The sequence below is a fragment of the Zeus faber genome, assembly GCF_960531495.2.
Source record: "Zeus faber genome assembly, chromosome: 6".
In the NCBI taxonomy this organism is placed as follows: domain Eukaryota; kingdom Metazoa; phylum Chordata; class Actinopteri; order Zeiformes; family Zeidae; genus Zeus; species Zeus faber.
Genome location: NC_137201.1, coordinates 1,970,252 through 1,994,003, shown reverse-complemented (window position 1 = coordinate 1,994,003; position 23,752 = coordinate 1,970,252). Strand labels below are relative to the sequence as shown.

General features: G+C 41.5%; 1 protein-coding gene across 2 annotated transcripts in view; it reads right to left on the bottom strand.

Moving 5' to 3' along the window:
- ripor1 (RHO family interacting cell polarization regulator 1) overlaps window positions 1-22,681 on the bottom strand; it is a 62,158-nt gene extending 39,477 nt beyond the window's left edge. For both annotated transcript variants that reach the window (XM_080003055.1, XM_080003056.1), the window contains exons 1-6: window positions 22,381-22,681; window positions 7,725-7,848; window positions 6,414-6,566; window positions 5,919-5,997; window positions 4,566-4,589; window positions 3,485-3,538 (exon numbers count right to left, since the gene is read on the bottom strand). In XM_080003055.1, coding sequence (XP_079859181.1) covers window positions 3,485-3,538; window positions 4,566-4,589; window positions 5,919-5,997; window positions 6,414-6,566; window positions 7,725-7,848; window positions 22,381-22,399 — 453 coding nt within the window. In that variant the 5' untranslated portion in view covers window positions 22,400-22,681. The remainder of the gene's footprint in view (window positions 1-3,484; window positions 3,539-4,565; window positions 4,590-5,918; window positions 5,998-6,413; window positions 6,567-7,724; window positions 7,849-22,380) is intronic.
- Window positions 22,682-23,752: the final 1,071 nt, after the last annotated feature.

Sequence of the window (23,752 nt, the reverse complement as noted above, 5' to 3'; positions counted from 1 at the left end):
TTTTACCGAATTGGGCCTCACTTCTAAGGGGCATTTTAGCAGTGGTTAGGGTGTGGGAGGTGTCCAAAACCAACCCAAAATCGTGTACTGCCATCCACAGGTCCTGCTGAAGTTGGATTTGAGAGCTTCTATTATGGCATAGTACATAGTACAGTATGGTATAGTACAGCAACATATGATACACTGATCAGCCACAACATTAAAACCACTGACAGGTGAAGTGAAAAACATCGATCTTCTCATTTCAGTGGCACCTGTTGAGGGATGGGATATATTAGGCAACAAGTGAATAGTCAGTTCTTGAAATTGATGTGTTGAAAGCAGGAAAAATTGGCAAGTGTAAGGACCTGAGCGACTCTGACAAGGGTCAAATTGTGATGGCTTGACGACTGGGTCAGAGCATCTCCAAAACTGCAGATCTTGTGGGGTGTTACCGATATGCAATGGTAAACAAAAGTGGTCCAAGGAAGGATAATCGGTAAACCAGTCAGGGGCGTTCACATTCATTGATGCGCGTGGGGAGCGAAGGCTAGCCGTCTGGTCCGATTTGTCAGAAGAGCTAGTGTAGCACAAATTGCTGAAAAAGTTAATGCGGGCTATGATATAAAGGTGTCAGAACACAGTGCATTGCAGCTCGCTGCGTATCACGTTTTCTCATGTGGATCATGTGGATGGCCGGGTCTGTGTGTGTGTCATTTACCTGGGGAAGAGATGGCACCAGGATGCACTGTGGGAAGAAGGCAAGCCGGCAGAGGCAGTGTGATGCTCTGGGCAATGTTCTGCTGGGAAACCTTTGGTCCTGGCATTCATGTGGATTCTACTTTGACACCGCCTACCTAAACATTGTTGCAGACCAAGTACACCCATTCATATCAATGGTATTCCCTGATGGATCTGCTGCTAACGTCTTGGTGCCAGACACCGCATGACACCTTCAGAGGTCTTAAGGAGTCAATGCCTCGATGGGTCAGAGCTGTTTTGGCGGCACGAGGGGGACCTGCACAATATTAGGCAAGTTGTTTCAATGATTTGGCTGATCGGTGTATAGTATTATAGTATTGTAGTATAGGACAGTACAGTATAATACAGGACCTCAGAGCAAGTTTAATCGACCAAGGGGGCCTTATAAAAAGTTTGGCAACCAGTGGTATAGTGAAGTAAAATAAACAGTACAACACTACAGTATCGTATAGAACAGTGGAGTGCAGCATAGTCCAGTATGGTGTATATATACAGCAAAATGGGCAAAAAATGTATCTGAAAGGGGAGGAAAATTCAAGCTAATCCATATAATGTAGAGATTGGTTGAATGTGTGTTAAATTTCAGATAAAGCATTTTATAATATGACTGGTTAATTTGCATTTTACCCAAGACAAGACATTACACTTCACTGAAATCTGAAATTCCCTTAATGTGTTAAACAACCATGCAAGGGACGCCACCACCGAGCCCCTTTGTGACGTCCTTTGCATGGTTCGTCTCATCTGTTCAAGCCTAAGATCTTGGATCGCCACTACCAAGCGTTGTTGAAGGAGCTAAAATGTATTGAGATAAAGAGACCAAAGGAAAAACCAGAGGAGGGTCATTTTGTATTCCCCCTGGATGCTTAAATGAGTATTAATGCACAAAGGAGAGCAGTAAACATGGCGTCATTTTCATGACAAGTATCTTGGTAAGTCTTTTAAGATCAGATATGATAACTATACTAATCAGTGAGCCGAGTATGGGCATGTACCACAACAAGCAACTCATCCTTTCAAGTGTTGCATCAAGAGTCCCTGAGAGACATCAGTAGTGAGTGATCTTGCTAGAATAACTACATTCAACAATCGTAGGAAGGGGTTGCATGGAAACCAAACCACATAAAAAAAACACAACTGTCCACACAGTCTGTGCACTACTACTGTCCACAACAATTGTGTGCAATGAATACAATGTCATGTCACTGCTGGCCTAGCTAGCTTAATCAAGCAGCAATGGTGACATGCCACAATATCATGATCCATATACCATCCCAACTGGGAAGTCAAGTCAAATGTCAGCACTTAATGCATCCTACAAATTCAGGAATTGATGCAAGGGGGGCTGATTAACAGTAAACCTAGCTATTTGTTAATAACCAGGATTCCAACGTTCTAAGCACACTTGTGCTGATCTGCGGGTTCGAATGAGGGTACAAGATGTTGTTGGCAGCATTTGCTCTATAATTGCACAGCAGCGCACAAAGGTATTTTTAGCCTTTGGTCCCACTTGTGTTGCCGGTTTCTCTCTCTCCAAGCTGTGGTTCTGTTGTGCAACGCTTAAAATGTTTCACCATCAGAGAAACTGCTTACATCACACACGCACACACACAGATCTTACGCAGTCAGAGAGTCCACTGTGCTCTGCACGTGGAAATGAAAGGAAATATAAATAAAGGGTAGAAATTAAACAGACTACAGACCATTGAAGGTTTTCATACGGCTCTCCCTGCTGCAATGTATGCAATCCAAAGTCATCATGTTAACCGATTCTAACACCTAAATTTCGACATTTCAAGCTCTTGTTAAAACGATCCTTTGCATAACAGGACCTCTGATTATCCAAGCTGGCAGGCCCACTCACCCAGGGGTGGAAATTATGGAAGGGACAGGGTCTGGACCCCCCCTTCCTGCGATAAAGAGAGAGAGATAAGTGTGACGTCTCAGCTCTGCCAATTTGCACCACTTCTCAAAATCTCCCACCCATTTCTCCAAACAAAATGAAAAAAACTGTGTGTTTCTATTTTAGATCATGTATTAAAATGGACCGTGTGATCCGTGCCACATTACCCATGGCATTTTAACCGCCCCCCCCCCCCGGCCATGGCGTCATCTTCACACTGTATGACTGCGCGACAATGGCCTTTTGGCTTGACTCATGTCTATTGAGTGATTCTACTACGTTCAGCTTCACTCTCCATTACTGACGCAAGCTAGTGTTGGTAAAATCTGGTGAAAAATGTTTATCGCTGGTTGCTGATTTTCCTAGCAAAAACAATCTATCTATTTACCAATCTTGGGGGTCCCTTGTAAATGGTGGTACATTTCCCATAGTTAATTTTTCTGGGTTATTTCTGTTTATACAAGCCAAGTCCAATCTAAAAAGTTAGAGATGATTGAGCCTCGATACTCCAGGCCTTCTCGCGAAAGGACGATGTGGTTTCAACTTGGCATGCACCAATACCATGGCAGCGCACCAGTGCAATGGCATAACTCAAAATAGTGGGTATGGGTATGGGAAATGCAACTCTAATGCTACATGACAGGAAGGAACACACAAAGGAACACAACATTTTTTACCATCATCCCATCAGACAAGCAAGTAATTTCCGTATGCTTTGCCATGAAATGTCTCTAAACATACATTATTTATTGAATACATTTTTCACAGCTCGAAAACGTCACCACCAATTACATTTAGCATAAATGTTATTTTACAAGGACCAGGATGTGAAGTGCTTACCTTGCTGAGGTGGAACTCTAGCCGTCTTATGAATCTCTCATTCACTTTGACTTGCTGTAAGGAGTTGGTGCACAGACAAATAGCAGTTCAGAATAAGTAACAATTTATTGAGAAAACACCTGACAGAACATTTGACTGTATATGTTGCCTACCTCTATAGATGTCCATATACTGAATCTTACTGTTATCAATAGCTTATGTGAATGCTGCGTGGAGATATTTCTCTCTCAATTGAGTTACTGTATATTGCTTTGGCATTCAGTCTCACAAACATACTTCTGGCTAAGATATGTAGCAGGTCGAAAAGTCTCTGTTGCTGAAAATCAACAAAGCAAGTTGGCTAGCTAGAAGCTACTTCATTATTGAAATGGCCTCTTTATTGATAATTGACACACTACATCAAACCAAGGAGTACTTTTTATATACTTGGATTGGTCGTTTTTAAGTGCTTCATAGTCAAGTCAGTATACTTTTGAGACTTGATTTCCAAAAGCAATGAAAGTTAAAGGATAGGTTCAATGTCTACCCAAGTCTTACTAAAACACTCCCATCTTAAAGTTCACCACCATTCATATCAGTTTGTAACATAATAACTTCTCATTACAACTTTTACTATTGAGAAATCTACTTCTCTGCTGCGGATTCTCACTGTGCTTAAATGCAGTCCAACAAGTTTTAAATAAACATATTAAATGTCCTTTTCGACAAACAGGAAACTTTATCTGTCACGTGTATTTTGAACATACTTTGAATACACGTTCAATTTAAAACTACATTTTGCATTTTCCGCAGGACATCCAAAGTTAACATTGGCTACAGTAGGAAGCGGGTTAAACTTCCTGTTTCTAGTCTTTACGTTTGCGCGGATATAGACAAAAGAGGTGATTTGCATGGTTACAACCATTTTTTTTTTTTTAGGTAAAACATATTAAGTCTGGCTGACTACATTATGATCTTACCGTTTTGCATGTGAAAGGAGATTTAAAGTGAGTTGCAGTACTGAACTGACTTTTTCTAAAAAGGTTCTGCATCTAGTCTATTACAGTCTTCTAACTCTCATCAGCACTAGTTCTTTACTCACCTTGTCCAGTTCATACAGGAAGCCCTGAAATAGAGAGGAAACCGCCAAGCCATCAAACATCTCTCATGCATGAAATTCGTCATAGAAATGCCAAGTTTGAACAACAGCTATGATGTGAAATGCTGTGTGAACCTGTGTAAATGGTGTCTATCACCGTTTACTGGACATTCACATCAGTTACTGCGAAAATTGCGACAGGAAGTCAGTCATCTCCATTGGCAGCTTGCAATGCGAGACCAACAACAATGATACAACGTGACGGGGACAGGGTTTGGGTGCATAAATTAAAAAATTGAGGGCACTGGTTGCTTCTCAAATTTCATTCCTAAAAAATGTGCCTACACTATGTTCATAATCATCATAGCTGAAAAAAAAAACTGTGAAAAGCATGAAATGAAAACACAAGAATTTATCTTGGCTGGTTGGAAGGTTAAGTTTTGGCAATGCTTTTCTAAATGCTAAACAATGAAAATAAATGCCCAATCCCCATGGTATATATAAATTGTAGTTTCAGTACAAATGTGGCTAAATATGTGTGGCATATGTGGCTAAATTATCCATTCAAACTGATAAAAAAAGGCTGGCTCTGTGCTGGGGACTGCTCTGGAGCCCCTAGAGCTGGTTGTGGAGAGAAGGATGTTGCATAAGCTGCTCAGCATAATGGACAACACTGCACACCCCCTACACAACTGTTCAGACAACAAAGTGTCTTCAGCCAGAGGCCCCTTCAGTGGACCTCCTCCCCTTCAGTGGACCTCCTCCTGTGAGGGTCCTGTAAGGACCATGTAAGGAGGCCATTCCTGCCCACTGCAATCGCCACCTACAATGACTCCCCTCTGTGCCAGGAGAGAAACCCCTCCTCTAAATGGCAATGCACAAGGCACATTTTTACTTTACATTTAACTTCCACTAAGTGTGTATGTGTATGCGTATGTGTGTGTATATATATATATATATATATACGTATATATATGTATATATGTATATATGTGTATATATGTATATATTGTATATACATAGTAATTGATTCAAAAATAACGTGTGATTTGTGAATTATGTGTGTTTTGTCATGTACAGTATGTCATTGCTGCTGCAACCTTGGAACTTCCCTTTGGGGATTCATAAAGTATTTTCGCTTATCTTTCCACAAACGACAGGCAACGGTGACATTTATAGTCTTGTAGTACGAGATGCGAACAACTAGATATGCCTTTTCCACAAGATTTTAAAGCATGCTAATGGTAACTAGCAATGGCAAAAAGGTCTACATAGACTGCATAGTTTTGCTGGTACTGTACATCATTGTGGACTTCACAAAACAAAATATATTGAGCAGACATGTCAACAACTCACCAGTCGAGAATTTCGCTTTGACTCTTTGATCTGTCTGCTGAGGCTATCTAACTCCATCTGGTGAACTTGGAGGTATGACCTGTATCCAATACAAAGTAAAGTCATTGGAAAATCACATATGAAAATTAAAATGGTAAAAGTATGCTATTAAATATGCATAATTTCCCATGGAGTCCAACTAGCAAAACATGGTTTTGCTAGTTAGCACAACTCAGTGATCCAAATAACTAGCTAAATCAGCTGGATCAGTGCATGACATGGTACACAAACCATGGCAGGACCTTCAGAGCCTGGAATGTTCTACCTCCTTCTATAATCTACACAAACATACACATCAATAGTTGGGCTTTTCTCATTTAAAAGAAATGACGAAAAAAACAAAAAACAAAACAAGAACAATATGGTTTCAGCCCTATGGGCTTAGATCCCTAATTACTGGTTTATACAAGGAGGTTCATGTTAAGATTTGTGTTGAGCCGTTTAAGAATGACTCACTGTAGCCCCTTCTTCAGAGCCTCGTACACTTCGTCCAGTCTTTCAGGCTGAGGTATTTTGGGCAGTGGGTTGGTCTTGGTCGAAATAGTGAACATTCTGCTGGCCCTGCTAGGCTTTCTGGTGAGACCCGGAGTGGTGAACACTGATAGGTTCCTGGAATAATGGCAGAACAATGCACCTTGATACAGTTGTCATGGCTCCTGTCATCCCAATCTTCATCACAATCAAATATTGACATTGTTAATGTTATACTCATCTACAGGATCATTTCACATGTCAATTACAGAACATTTCTCAGAAACGTGTGCCCGGACATCTTGTTTTGAAAGTAGTAGCCAGAAGGAGATCATTTGACATGTTTGGTATGACAGCCACTGGTTTACTTATTGTCCAATATACTCATATGTTTCAGCTTTGAAGACGGAGGGATTTAAATATGCATAACTAATCTCCAGCTGACAGAAGAGATGCAGCATGTCTGCAGGTTTTTTTTGGATTTCTCTCTACAGGTATTGCCTCAGACTAAACAACTTTTGCCCCGAGCTGGCTGCTGCAGATCGGCGACAATCATTGGAGACTCATCGTTGCGAGTGCTCACATCACCACTGACTGTTAAGTCTGAACGGGTCAGCGATGGGCTTTGAGCTGTTGCAGATGTCTAGATATTTTCAAGCTTTTTTTTAAAAAAAGGAGGGGAAAAGTAATGTAATGTGAAATAGATCAGCGATGAGCAACTGCCAACAAAACTACCCGGGCAAACAATGGGGAGGAGGAGTTTGAAAGGACTGTATATGGAATGCATGTAATGGACATCAAAATAAAGGAAAATGAGGTATTTTTGTTGCACTTGACTATTTAGAACTTGTAATTTACCTTTCAACTCTCTTAATATCAATATCCTCAATATTCTCTTAAAAAGCTAAATATTGTCACACCTGCTCGGAGATTGATGTGAATCCTTTACAACCTGTGTCTAAAGTGTGTCTAGAGTGTCTAAAGTTAACCAGTTGCAGGTACAAAGGTGTTAATTGATGGTCTTAGCATTTTGTGAGAGCCAACTACGCTCTCACAAATTATAATTGATCATTTTCTGACCTGAGGACTTGGTGATTTGTGCGTACGAAGTACAGAGTTCTAAATTTGTTCGCACAATTATACGTACAAAGGTAAGGTGGTATTGGTGAATTCCAGATTTTGACTTGGAAAAGGTGTACGCACAATTTAAGCACAGATCTGTACACTGTTTGTGATTAAGGCCCATTGCTTTTATGTCTGTGTGTGAGTCTACAGTATGTGTGTGTACGTGCATACCTGTATGGCTTATCGTAGGTGTTGACTCCAGCAAAGCTCTGGCTCCTAGTGATGGACCTGGAGACGACACGCCTGGACGGGCGAACCGACAGGGACATGGTGGACACAGCACGTGATGGACTCCCTAAAGAGGACAAAAGACACGTTAAGCAGGCCAAGAAAAAAACCCCACACTGGGTTTTATTTTTCAAGGGGATTGTAGCTGAATGTGGATGTTATGACATCCACTACACATCACACCACCATACAGGTCTTCTTAGCCATGTCAAAGTAAATCAAAGTGATTATGAGTACACTATGAAGTATGTGAAATGCAATGCGGAAGTACAGTGGTTTATGCATTAACACACAACAACACACACAGACACATGAACACACAGCTCTTTACAAAAAGCAAAGCTGAAAGATTTTGAGATGAAAACGACGTGTAGCAAAGTGTAACTGGATGTGTGTCTGTGTATGTGTTTGAGAGAGAGAGAGATAAATAAGAGAGTGCCAGATATAAAGAGGGGCAGTGAGAATGAAAGAGAAAGAGAGGGAGATACTGGATATAGAGATGCAAATTAGACAATTATAGGACTTTGCAGTAGATCTTGTTAAATCCATTGAAAATGCAAAATAGACAACAGAAACACACACACCCTGCTTTGATACGAGTATAAAGACTAGATTAAACACATCCTAGTTTCTGGGGATTGGGCCAAGAGTGACAACACTATCTGTTTTGGACAGTGGAGTCTTCTCTCACTGTTTATTTTACTGTACAAAGTAATCAGTAGGTCGCTGAATAAGGCCCTTGAATGATCCCGACCCCCTTCAAAAACACATTTACACACACACACACACACAAAGTGCAAAGTCTGGCCTTGTGATAAAATGACTTAATGGCTTTACCAGACAATTATGAGGTTATCTTGGTTATCTTCGTCTTGTTAATGACGATTAGGTCAACAGATCTCAAAAGTGTGAATCCCATTCATATTTTGAATATAGGATTTTGATTATTAGCCATAAAGTCGTAACCATCCAAGGTAGACCACGAGCTATGATTGGGAAACTATGTATATGGTCCCATAGAAGCCACAAGTCTGTATGATATCAACCTTGTTTTAAGAAAAACATGTTTTATTCGCAATGTCATGGGGTACTACACTATCCACAATCCTAAAGTGTAACAGCGACATATCTCATTGGTTGATCTCACTGTTACTATTGAAATGTTTATCGCACTCGTGACTGTCACTGTCGGCTAGTAAGTTACTACTACCACTGAACTGAAACATTCTACAGCGATCAGCCACAACATTAAAACAACTGACAGGTGAAGTGAATAATATTGCTCATCTCTTTCCAATAGCACCTGTCAAGGGGTAAGATATATTAGACAACAAGTGAACAGTCAGTTGTTAAAATGATGTGTTGGAAAAGGAAAAATGAGCAAACGAACGGGTCAGAGCAACTTTGACAAGGGCTTAATTGTTAGACGACTGGGTCAGAGCATCTCTAAGACGGCAGGTCTTATGGGGTGTTTCCAGTAAACAGTAGTTAGTAGCTACCAAAAGTGGTCCACAGAAGGACAACCTGTGAACCAGCGACAGGGTCATGGGTGTCTAGCCTGTCTGGTCCAATCCTACAGAAGAGCTACTGTAGCAGAAATAGTTGAAAAAGTTAATGCTGGCTAAAATAGAAAGGTGTCAAAACACACAGTGCATTGCAGCTTGGCGCTGAGGGAAGAAGGCAAGCCGCCGGAGGCAGTGTGAGGATCTGGGCAATGTTCTGCTGGGAAACCTTGGGTCCTGGCATTCATGTGGATGTTACTTTGACATGTACCACCTACCTAAACATTGTTGCAGACCAAGTATACCCCTTCATGGCAACAATATTCTCTGACGGCAGTAGCCTCTTTCAGCAGGATAATGCGCCCCGCCACACTGTTCAGGAATGGTTTGAGGAACATGACATAAAGTTCAAGGTGTTGACTTGGCCTCCAAATTCCTCAGATCTCAATCCGATCAAGCATCTGTGGGATGTGCTGGAAAAACAAGCCCGATCCAAGGGAGCCCCACCTCGCAACTTACAGGACTTAAATAATCTGCTGCTAACATCTTGGTGCAAGATACCAAGTCGTTGGAAAGGCATCATTCGCAATGGTTTATGGGGTGAGTAATTCCTTCACTCTAATGATTATGTACACAGTCTTTTGCCTTTTTTTCCAGTTTTCCCATTTTTTTTGCTCTGAATCAAATGTTTTTTGGTCACGATTCATCTCATAGTTGGTTGCTTGGTTCAAGGCTTAAAACTCTTTGTATAAGGATTTTGTGAAACGTCAAAGGAGTGAATGAATAGGAAATTCACTTCCGGAAAGGGAGCCATTCAAAGAGTGGGCGGTCACCAGACCTGCCAACCTTGGGGAAATATTTTGTGTACCACAAATGGTGTGATAGGGAGTCTCTGTGGCGTTTGAGTTACTACAACTAAAGGACTTAATCAGTTATTCACACCGTAGCTGTCTCATATCGATGCTAATCACATCATATGGATAATCACATCATTAGGATATAACCCTTGAAATGCATCATCTCACAAAGTTACCGAACATGGGTTAATTCTGATTTTCATTAAAATGTATGTCCATGATAAAACATTCACTATGAAATCACTTTTACATTGTAATCTTATCATTTGAAGTTTATATCCATGATTGGAGAAATCCAATTTCCTTATCATTTGGTCTCATTGGGTATATCTGCTGTACGTCACTGACAAATACATTGCATTGACAGCTGCACAAATGGACTACCGCTGCAATTTTCCGTTACCACAATAGTGAGATTGCTGATGTTGATACTGTGTGATTATTATTGTTCATTATTCACTATGGAAAAATAATGGAACATGAAACTGTCCCTGAGATCCAAAAACTTAAATACAACATGGAAGGGTCACTGAGTTCCAGTAAAATAGAATATGGGACTGTCACCAAGTTTCAGTATAATGAAACCTGTAACTCAAAAGTATTCAAGATTCAAGATGTTTATTTGTCACATATATATATATATATATATATATATATATATACATACAAGCATACATACAGTTTATGTAGTGACATTACATTGCAACGCAGATTATACACAATAAGTACTAACTGGTCAATAGCTAATCTGGCACAATAGCTAACTAATTTACTAACTAACTAAACTAACTGATTTCTAAAATGCAATTCAATTTGTAAATAGAATAAAATGAATATACAGTGCAGTATACAACATTACGGCACCAAACATATCAGAAATACAGCACAGTATCTTGTGAACCCAGTACAGTTATACAGTATGCAGTACAGTATGCTACATACAGTACAGTAAGGCAGTGGGGCCTATGTATGTGTCTCAGTGAGGGCCCCTGGTGAGTTCAGCATTGACAGTCCTTATGGCTTGCAGGAAAAAACTCTGTCTCAGTCTCTGTCTTCACTGCGTGACTGCGGAGGCGCTTGCCCGACAACAACAGCTGGAAATGTCCGTTGTTGGGGTGGTGAGGATCCTTCATCCTGCGGACTCTGCTACTACACCTCCTGGTGTATAAGTCCAGCAGGGAGGGGAGCGTAGTTCCAGAGGTATGTTTGGCTGAACGTACCAACCTCTGCAGGGCCTGTCTGTCTTGAGCAGTACAGTTCCCAAACCAGGCAGTGATGTTGCCTGTTAGGATGCTCTGCACTGCTCCAGAGTAGAAGGACTTAAGGATCCTCACCGAGATTCAGAATTTCTTCAGCTGCCTGAGGTGGTAAAGACGCTGCCTTGCCTTTCCCACCAGAGTGTCTGTATATATAGACCATGGTAAGTCCTCCGTGATGTGGACTGCCAGGTACTTGAAGCTGCTCACCCTGTCGATAAAAGTCCCATTAATCACCAATAGCATGTGCATCCTCGTTTGTAGTCCTCTCCCAAGTCCACAATCAGCTGCTTAGTTTTGCTAACGTTCAGGAGGAGGCTGTTGTCCTGACACCAGAGTGACAGGTCCATCAGCTCCTTACGGTAGGCCTTCTTGTCGTCGTCAGTGATCAGGCACATCACGATGGTGTCGTCAGCAAACTTGATGATGGTGTTGGAGCTGAACCTGGCCACACAGTCATGTGTGTACAGGGAGTACAGTAGGGGGCTGAGGACGCAGCCCTGGGGGGATCCTGTGTTCAGGGTGAGGGAGCTGGATGTGTGCCTCCCCACCCTTACCACCTGGGGTCTGGCTGTGAGAAAGTCCAGGATCCAGGCACACAGCGGAGTGTTCAGTCCTAGCTCCAGCAGCTTGACAGCCAGTCTGGTGGGGACCATGGTATTGAAGGCTGAACTGTAGCAAATAAACAGCAATCTCACATAGCCCCCCTTCTGGCCATCCAGGTGCATGAGCGAGGCGTTCAGAACCTGGAAGACCACCTCGTCCGTGGATCTGTTTGGCCGGTATGTGGACTGCAGTGGGTCAATGGTGCAGACGCAGATGTAGATATAGTGAGTGAAGGAGGACTTCCAGTGAACAAGAGTGGGAAGAATCAGTCATTTATTTATTTAGGTAGGACACAACATATAGCTAACATGAAAATGTCCAGTCCAATCTACAAATTAAAGTCTCTTTCATTTTTAAGTGCAAATATACCTTTCTATTATATGTATATGGTACTTGCCATTCCGAAATACATTGTAATCACTGGAAAACCTCCTTCGTTCACTGTGCATTAAACCGACTAAATTAAATCGAACGACTCCTTTTACAGAGTGACTCGTCAAGAACTGAGTCTCAAAAAAAGGGTCGAACCTTTCATCAGGAGCAGAGCTCGTGCTGTAGGAACAACCAGAGCAGACGCTCTGCTGTAGTGACAGCGATAGATACGCAGTCTGCAGTTTTCGAATTTTGTCAGGCAATAGATAAATAATGTATCTAATCTTATTAGTTTACCTTGAAGTACCTCCAAACAGCTGACATTTTATTTATTTTGCTCTCTTTTTTGAGCATCAACTGCAGTATGTGTGGTACGTGAGGAGAGTGGTTACAGAACCATAAGCAAAAGGTCGTAGCATCTGGTCCAATCCAAGGGATGTAGTTTAAATATAGAATACAGTTTTTTCAGTATTGTTTACCGTAAGGAAATTATGATTATATATATATATTTTTATTTTTATTTTTATTTTTTTCTTTGGCAAGTTTCAGCTGGCATTTTGTACCTGCGTATTTTGACCAAAAATTGCATGATTGGCACACAAAATGCGTGCAGGTTGGCAAGTCTGGGTCACTGTTGAGCTCTACTGCCTGGTCGGCAGTAAGCAGTAAGTCAGTTTGTCCAGCCTTCTTCTCACATGGATACAATACCTATAAGCTGTTGTGACATTTACATGAGTCAGCATTTCACACCATTGTCTGTTGGTGTATGACTTTCCTAGCCCAGAAAGATGCTGAAAAGCTGACTCTTGCATTCAGTACAAGACAATCGGACTACTGCAATTCCCTTATTCCTTGCCTTTCTAAAAAAAATCCATTGGGAGACTTCAACTTATTCACAATTTGGCTGCATAGACTGCATTGGCTCCCAGTTTCCCATAGAATAAAATTTCAAGTCCTCTTATTACTTGTATACAAATCTCTAAATGGCTTCAGTCCAGCCTACATTACAGGATCCCTGGTCTTCTATGCTCCATCTAGTGTCCTCAGGTCTTCCACTGCTGGCCTGTTAGAAGTACACCCTACTCAGAAGAAGATTGGGAGATGCAGCCTTTTTTAACTATGATTCCGTACTATAGAACAAGCTACAAAATAATATTAGAGGCAGACTATAGGTGTAGCTTTTCTTTTCAGCTTCAATTAGTCCTTCAATTAGTCTTCTTAGTTGTTTTAAATTGCAATTTTTTATATTTTATTTTATTTGCATTTTTTTTTCTTGATTTTTTTTATTTTAATGGTTGTATTATTGTACTCTGTCTGTATATTATACTCCCATTCCAACATGAGAACTGAATGATTGTGTTAAATGGTTTATCCCCATCGCCGTATCTAACAAGCTTGTTGTTAGATACAGCGATGCTACTTTAATAGTGAGCAGTGGCGTTGTCAGGGGTGGGCATCTGGTGCTTCAGCCCCGAATGTTTTATGAATATCGCACCAAAAACAGTGTTTTTTTTAGATGTAGGTTATTTTGTTTACTGGAATTTCTTTTTGAGCAAGACAAGCACCGTGCAAAATGAGGACACTTTCTCTGTCACTCTCTTACAACAAGTGTGTAGTTGGTCTCACTCCTCCTCCATTAAACAGAATTAAACTAGCTGAAGTGACTTCGCTTGACTTTGTGAATCCCGAAAACCACTCATTGCTGCTCAAGGCTTTCATTTGGGGTGATGGAGCTGCTTCCTTCTGTTGAGCGCAAAAATGTTTGAACCCGTAAATTGCTGTTTGTGGCGATATTTCTTCCTCTTGTTGTGGAAACAAAAAAACTGGACAAGCTTTAACCTGAGTCATGTCTCACCGTGATAAGAAACACATCACCAGCTCCCTGTCAGGGGCCCTGATAGCTTGACTCTGGACTTAACTGGACTTTGCTTGAATAAAAACGGCTGTGTTTCTACAGCTGAAATGCAACTTCAAACTGCACACCCCTTCCCCATAATCCCATTCGCCACCACAGGAAACGGCACAATCCACTAGGAAGTTAGAGGCTTCTAGCACTCCTGACAGGAAATTGAACAAAAGGAGATAGTTCAGGGGGGCTAAAACCATCTGGTTGAACACAGCAGATGTATACTACAGAGTTAAAAGGTCATTGGAATCTTTTTGTGTAACTGTAGGTTCAAGAAAAGTGTTTTAGGCATAAACTTGGATTATAGTGAGTGTATGTGTGTGTGTGTGTGTGTGTGTGTGTGTGTGTGTGTGTGTGTGTGTGTGTGTGTGTGTTTGTGTGTTTGTGTGTGTGTGTGTGTGTGTGTGTGTGTGTTTGTGTGTTTGTGTGTGCGTATACCATTTATAAGTTACCTATGATATACACAAAGAGAAAGAAAGAGAAAGAAAGAAAGATTCCCTGTCTATCTCCCCAACATCCCCATCTTTGTTAAATGTACCCATTTTAAAGTGCTAGATAGATACAGACTAAAGTGTGGGGATACTGTAAGCATTAGGGTTGAGCGATTCTTTCATGTTTTCATATCGTCCAATCGTGGCTACTCGAGATCGCCGATAGGCAATCCGATCGGCAGAGTAGGAAGGGTGGGAGGAGTTACATCACAGCCCGCCAGTGAAATGTGTTTCCCACACATAGACTTTACTTGGGAGGGCCGCCCAGGTATATTAACAAAGTATATTTGGTGACCCATTTTAGCATTTTTTATGAATTTTTTTTTATCCGTCCAAGAGTTTGTCATCGGTGATTGATTAACTAGCAGACTCGTTCTCTGGTATAACATTAGCAGACGCAGACAGCTCTCTTGTTCAGGTGGATTAGAAAGTGCTCCAAGTTTGTATCGGGTTGTGAGACAGCAGGAAGTGATGCAGTGTTCACAGGAATTCGGAAAATTGAAATTCGAGGGAGAAGTGATGCTGCATTCATGAGCACTCGGATAACTGTAATTTGCCTTAATAGTAGGAAAAAACAGACATTGATCATCCCTTCAACCATCAATATACGGCAATTGGCACAAGCCTAGTAAGTATGTAATAAGTTGGTGCTGCTCTGATCAACTGCTATATCAGGGTATCGGGCTGAGGCAGGAGAACATAATGTTGCGCTGATAAGCGTATCCCACAATAAATGTTAGAGTATGACGCCAGTAAAAGTTTCTATTGTTGTCATCAGCTTGCAATGCACTTAGGTTTTGGAAAAGGAGATTTAACATTTGTTAAGGTTTGAACGTCCGCTGGGCTGCATTCAAGCAGTGAGATGCTGGAGCAGAAAGGTATTTTTTTTTAAATGGTAAAGAGTTCAGCAAGGGTGTGCTATCAATATCATAAATTTATAAAAGATGGCAACATTTCTGAGGTTGCAAAATACCAAACATGTTTCTTAAGGGCCGTGTGCACATAAGCATAGTACAAAAGACACGACAAGAGAATATAATCGCTCTCAGAGAACATAATCTGCTCAGCCCCTGAATACGTACTCCCTCAACATGAAACGACTAGCCAAGCGCTCCAATAAAAGAAAGAACATTGTTGTTGTCAGGTTTGACAGGGCAGTCTTGGGCTCTTTATACATAATTATTAACCATTTTGAACAAAATATTTTTTATAAGTGGAAACCATATTAACATGTTTCCAAAAGGACATAACACATTTCCCTTGCCCAAGGCCTCCTCTTACAAACTTACTGTATAAGACGCCTTCACACAAATCCTTGTGAACATCTATGCGCACGTGCACACTAACCTGGATGGGCCTCCTCATCTGGAGATGCGTCAGTATCCCCCGAGAGGCAGGTAACCGGGAGTCGACACATCTCCTCCTGTCCCTTTCTCTCCCTCCGACTCACTTATTTCTACTTCTGAGGCCTGTCTGCCCTCTACTCTCTGGCCCGCCCATCTTGAAACGGTTGCAGCTACACCAGCCCCTCTCTTTGTTTGAGACAGTTTGTCAGTACAGACTTTAACGGGTGTGTGTTCTCTACCTGTACCACTGTCCAGTCCGTTGAATTTGGCTCACTAAGAAAAGGAATTTAACCACAACGTCACCCTCTGTTTTTGACATCCCTGTGTAAACACCTAGCTATGGTTTGTCTGCTAACTCGACCCACAACCCCAAAGCTTCCATGTACTTCTGTGCTGTGTGTGTGAGGGCATGTATGCGCGTATTCCCACCACACCTATTGTTCAATGCTCTCGAGCCTCTCCAGGACTATTCTAGAACACAAAGCCCTGCATAGAGCTTACCGCAACACACACGCGCGCACACACACACAAACACACACACACACACACACACACACACACACACACACACACACACACACACACACACACACACACACACACACACACACACACACACACACACACACACACACACACACACAATCTCAGTCGTCCACAACCACTTTTTGCATCAAACTACATCCCCCACTATGTCTATAAGAGGTGTAATGGTTCATAAAATACACAAGCCGGTTTTTATCATGGCTTTGGGGTCATAGTTTTGGCTAGGCATACAGTACCAGCCAAAAGGTTGAGTACACCAGCTTGAATCTAGGTTTTTTATGATTTTCTATGTTTTCAACTGTATAAACATGTCTATGCACAGTACATTGCACTGCTGCCTCACAACAAGGTCCTGGGTTCGATTTCCGCCTGGGGCGTTGTTGGCACCGTGCTCCGGTGGGTTATCCCCAAATAGGAGCCTTTCTGTGTGGAGTTTGCATGTTCTCCGCATGCTCACATGGGGTTTCCTCCGCCTACCATCATTAAGGACCCCCCCAAAAACATGCACACATCATCGTCACAGCCAGACCCCAGGTGGTTAGGGTGGGGAGGCACACATCCAGCTCCCTCACCCTGAACACAGGATCCCCCCAGGGCTGCGTCCTCAGCCCCCTACTGTACTCCCTGTACACACATGACTGTGTGGCCATCGTCTGACCAGCCATACTTGGTACCAGGTCCCCGGATGCTGCTCACTGCTCCTGGCTGCGCCCCCGGAGGAAGGACAAGCCAAGGATGGCTCAAATGCAGAGGCCACATTTCACTGGCCACCATCCAAAAGCATGTGCATGTGTGTATGTGTTGTAGTGTAGTGTGGTGTGTTGCGTGACAATTAAAGATTCTTCTTGAGCGATGAGTACGTTCTACATGGGTGGTTCCCACTCTCAAGCATGGAGGTAGTGTCACAAGGGCTGCCTAACTGGTGACTGGAGAGTTAGTGATCTTTACATAGTCCACGGTTATCACAACCAGCCTGACTATCTTAGCATACTTAAGAGGTACTGCCATTTGCTATACATATTGCTATTTGCTCTGTTGTTTTCTGTGCATTTTTTAAATCAGGAAATTACACTACTATGATAAGTAACAGAACCTACTGACCTAATCCTTAATGCTTTTTTATTTTTCTTTTGGGGCCCACCACCGCCCCCTTCTTTTAAAGACAACTATATTATGTTTTGATTTCTAATTAATTGGTAATGCCTATTAAAGAGAAGGATAATGACCATAAACAGGAGTTGAATTTGGATTTGGGATGTGAAGACCCAAACTTACATTTTTAGCAAACCTTTTAATTTTAAAAACTTATTAATTTTTTTTTGAAAGATGAAACATCTGTAAAAATCTTAATGTGTAATGAGGCATGTTGGCCTCAGTGGAATACAGTTTGATTATCAACAGACCTATTGAGAAAAGTTTACTATCTTTTTCCATCTAGCTATCTACAGTCACTATGTATATCGGCCGTACTGTAAAATCCCTAATGGTCACACAACAACAACTGAATAGCTACAGAGAGTTGTTGCCAACAGTTGCCAACAGCGGACACATCATATGCACTGTGTGATGACAGGTACAGTACTGCTCAAAGCTTTTTGTGAAAAACCCAAACAGACTACCTATGGGTACAATCAACCAATTGATACACAGATGGCATACCCATCACTATAAGACTAACACAAAGACTATATTATCAACTTTCAGCATGAGTTGTCAGTTTAGTTTGTGACTGTAGCAGACCAAGGGTGTCAAGCCGCAGACAGGCGGTGGAGGCTCCCCTCGCTCAGCTGCTCAGCTGCTGGGGATCAGGCGAATCAACGGATGGGCTCCGCTGATTCGTCCGATCCTGGACCAGGAAGTAATTTAGGTTCTGTTTTTCCCGCAGTAGAGGAGGTGCGTGGGTTTGAGACACAGGATCAGGCCCAGTAACATGGATGCTGAGCGCAGCAGACGCGCCGGACTCGCCCCCTGTTTGCCAGCGAGCATTTGATTTAGCCTTTGGTGCAATAGCCGCCCTTTTTTGTTTCATCTGTAATAAATACACGCCGACTGGCACTGTTTTTGCATTCACTGGGCCGGAGCACCCTTTCACAGTGACCTATCCCCCAAGTCCAGGACTGCTTGGGAATTACTTGTCACAGTTATTGATGACAAACCTTGGTAAAAATAAAACAATCAACACTAACAGCACTGGAGCTGCAGGGTATTGTAAAAAGCTTACAACAGACAAAACTTGCAACAGACATTTCAATATATATTTTTTTCAATAATATATATATTATTTATTCTTTCTATATATATTGCGATATGAAAACATACAGGAATTTTCACAAGATGACTTGAATAGCTCTACTTGAAAAGGATAATTCAAAGAATGATTGGGGTGATTTTGTAGGGGAGTTCCTCTGTATAGAAAATAAATAATAGTAACTTTATTCTTGGCACATTTAGGCTATAATCAGTAAACTGTCAACTGTGACAGGAAGGTTTCTTTTTCCTTTATTTATAAAAATAAATATTACTCTTTCCTATAAGGAATGATCAACGGAAACAATTATAAACCAAAACTATTTAAATAATGGAAAAATATTTGTAAAAAACATGTACATTTATTGAGGCTAAGCCAAACTTTCGTGAGTTTGCTGCGGTCAGCCATGGTCCAGGATGTTAAAGTGTGTGCACACCCCAATACGTTTCTATCGCTACGACGCCAATCAGCAGCAGAACTGCTTTACGGCAATATTTTACGCCACTGTGCCTCACGTAATCTGCACGTGGGAGCGATGTAAACAAACATTCGGAACTTGCCGCTTCATGGACTATTACAACATTTGCTGTCTGCTTCCGTGCTGTGACAAAATAAGGTGAGCGAGTTGGAGCGTGACTGAATATTTGCAAAAATTGGGAACCGATAAGCAGAATCGAAATGCATGTGTATCATTATCAAACTATAACGTTATCAAAACCACGGTTCTTGTAAATTTGGAACTGGTTCCAACTTCGAACCAGTTCTTGATACCCAACCCTACCAATACCCCTTAAATTTGAGTAAATCATGCAGCAAAAAAGTTGCCGAGACATGTTTAAGTAATTTTGCCTTACTTGACATTGCACGTCCTGTGATGACTATTGAGCATGCGCACATCACAATGGCAATGATGAAACAATATATTGTGCAGCCCTAAACAGCACCCTTGCTGTTCAAATCTAACTCTATAGACCAAGACTGAACAGTCCAGATAAGAACATTCTGATTTGGTTAAACAAACAGATGTAAGCACTGAGTTAGTTGATAACAGTTAAGAGAAAGAGAAAAACTATAAGAGAGAAGGGGAGAGGGAGAGAGAGAAAAACACAGAGAGAAGGAGAGAGAGAGAGAGAGAGCTAGGATTTGGGAATCCGGTGGAGAAGGACAGGTCCCACAGTTTCTCTTCATCTTGACCTCTTCATGGGAAGTAAAGAGCAACAGGAAATGCTTGAACAGACACAAGGCAGCTAAAAATGTTTCCCGCATTGGCTGGGCTACAAAACATTGTATTCCTTGGTGTATTTGAAGTGGAAATTGTGAACGCCTAATGTGCCTCTGATCACAAAGGACATTTAGTGTCAGATAGATTATATTTAACCTCGCATTTTTAACCTGATGTTATTTATCTGTACCCTGGATCCTGACTTCAGTGCTTTCAGATCAAATGACACTTCTCTGAGTTCAAAAAGGTTAAGAACACAACATGTAACTAATACTTTCCATTCCTGGCATTCAAGTCTGGCGGACAGTATATCCCCTATACGTTTTGCCGAGCGAGAACGAAAAAGATCTGGATTCTTCTTATTTTCCTATGTTAAACAACGTTTCTCTCTCCCCAAACTTTTTACATTTCATTTCAAGCTTTCATTTCATTCATTCATGGCCATTATGTATTTACTCCAAAGCCCCCAAGCACTCTTCCCAAATTCCTTCCCACCCTTCCCCAAGTTCTACGTCTCTAGGCGTAAGGAAACAAAGGAAGGAAGGGGTGGTATAATGTCCTAGGAAGTCTTGGGAAGAGCCCACTTCAGCTTATAGCCCATACTTCATAACAGAAATAACGAAGCCTATCGGGATACTATATTCCATAACCCAAAGAGGTAACTTGATCACAAAATAGATAACATTACAATCGATACCACTTATTACCAAATCAAACACTTTGCACTATATCAGATCAAACACATATCCTACACTCTTTTGTCTCATTCACTCACATTCGCAATTATCTGTTGTGTTGAGTTGTTACAATTCCTCCAAAGGCAAACGACTTCTTTACACAAAATCCTCTACCTAAAAACTTTGTGTGCTTCCTACATTTGCCTTCAGATTCCATATTGATGCTAAATTGGCTGATAGTATTGGTAACAAGCAGCTTTGTTTGTGTCAGCAATGAGCCGCTTCATCCATTTTCCATAGGGGAGGGCAGGAAGTAAATTGGCTGTAGGTGGATTATAAAAGGTACCACCAAGTTCTGTCACATATCTGAGTAAAAGTAAAATATAAGTCATTATATAACAAGAACTTAGAAGAACATCAGTCTTTATGGCAGTTCTTACTCTTATGAAACCATATTGTCATATAAACTCAACAATGCAGCCCAAACCCGTTTAGGAACCAGGCTAGCAATACATTTTTCAACAGCCAAACAATATTAAATCAATACAAACACCTAACAGTACAAGAGCCTTTGACATCCAGAGTTCCATCCATTCCTGAAATATCATGCCCATAAGCACTGACAATACTCATTACTAAACAACATAAATTATGTATATACTGACCTGTGCCTGTTTCACACAGGCGCACGCACACGCGCGGACACGCTCACACGCGCACACACACACACACACACACACACACACACACACACACACACACACAAATCTCAGTTGTCCAGAACCACTTTTGGCATCAAACTTCATCCCCCACTATGTCTATAATAAAATACACAAGCCGGTTTTTATCACGGTTTTGTCTAGGCATACAGTACCAGCCAAAAGGTTGGGTACACCGGCTTGAATCTAGGTTTGTTATGATTTTCTATGTTTTCAACTGTATAAACATGTCCATGCACAGTACATATTTAGTTATATGCTACATGTAGATATAAACACATAATCATAAGTGAATTGTGATTATCTACAGTACATTGTGCATTGTAGAAAGAACATTTTTGGAATGAATATGGAAATCACCTAAAGCAAGAGGATTTCACTCTGAAATGTTTATAACATAGTGTTAGAACACAAGTCTAAGTATAAAAGTGTCTTTGTTAGATGTTCTCTGAGTTAACTAGCCTGTTATTTAATCAAAATGTTGATGCCAATCATTGTTATCAGGGGAGGGTCTCTGATTCATGTAGATATCACCAGGTAGCAAGTAGAGAATGACAGAAGCAGAAAATGGCTAAATATGAAATGAAGAAAAAGACTTTGCAAGTGTCTGTGAATGAATATGTTAAATATTACTGTAAATATATAGAAAAATATATATATAAGGCCACACACACACACACACACACACACACACACACACACACACACACACACACACACACACACACACACACACACACACACACACACACACACACACACACACACACACACACACACACGCAATCTGAGCAAAAACAAATCCAATTTTAACTGTAGACAGGGCAGTGTTAGATAGCAGTGATAGATACCTCCATATCCAGTGTACATGGTCGTAGTCAATGCCGAACCTTCCTCTGTAAAACCTCAAAATACCAATACCAGGCTTCTGCCGGCTTTGGTTCGCGAACCTGCTTCCCGGGAAGGCGGGGGCGTAGGGAGGGGAGTTTCTCATGCGGGCAGAATGATTTGGGGAGTTGGTGCGTTCACTTTTCAATCTGTCGCCAATTCTCCAATCTCTTCACTGCCTTATCTGCCGCTTTTCCGCTATTCCTCCATCTGTCCTTGGAAGAATCCCCGTCACTGGGTATATCGCTCTATCCTCTGTTTGGCTCTCTTTGTCTTTGTTATTTCTGCTCTGTATTTAACTCTCTCTCCTTCTCAATTCCTTTTCTCTGAGTGCATTTGTTGATATGGGACCATTCTGCCTCTGTCTGTGTCTACGGGATGAAGGACAGGAAATGAGAAGAGAGAGGACAGGAGAGAGAGAGAGAGAGAGAGAGAGGGAGAGAGAGAGAGCGTGGACTGCCAGGAAAAAGTAAAGCCCTCCACCGCCTCCCCTCCTCTAGCCTTCCCTTCCTTGATGATCACAGCCTCTTCCTGCCCTTACTCCACACCCACCTCGCCCCAATGCTTCTCCAATGTATTGTTTCAGAATCTGCACACACAAACGCGCACACACAAACGCACACACACATACACACACATCTCAAATGCTTGAACCTACTATGCAAGCCCTGTACACAACAAAGTAAACCCTTCGTCAGTAGCTCCAAAGAGCAATCCCAAACAAGGTTCTCTGCTTTGACTTTCCCATCATTTTTTTCGAAATCAAATATCCCTCCAAATACCGCTACATACACACACAGATTTTATTGTTATGGTTAATACCGGGAATGAACGGTGACTCACTTTGAGGAACTACCCTTAATGAGAGAATACCCTTGGGACACTGACTACATAAACTGTAATAAACAATCTTGGCAAAGGCTGAGGGACTTTTCAAGCTTCTCAGTCGTATACATCACTTTCTGTTTTGTTTCTCATATATCTCATCTCATGTACAAGACTTTAACCTAGAAAACACTGTTGCAATCTCAAAGGGTAAAGGAATGCCTGACCTTTTTCACCCCAAGATAGAGGAAAATTATAGAACTGCAGACAGACGGTCTGTATACAGGTCAGTGCACAGCATGTTTTTAAATGTTGAGGGTGCCATCCATTCATTTACAAAAACAAAAATGACAAAAAACTTCAAAATGTACAAATGTTTCTTTCACATCATTAACATCTCTGAACACATATCTGTATTTTCTTTTTTGTTAACCACAGATTGTTAAAATGCAGTACACACGCGCGCACACACACACACACACACACACACACACACACACACACACACGC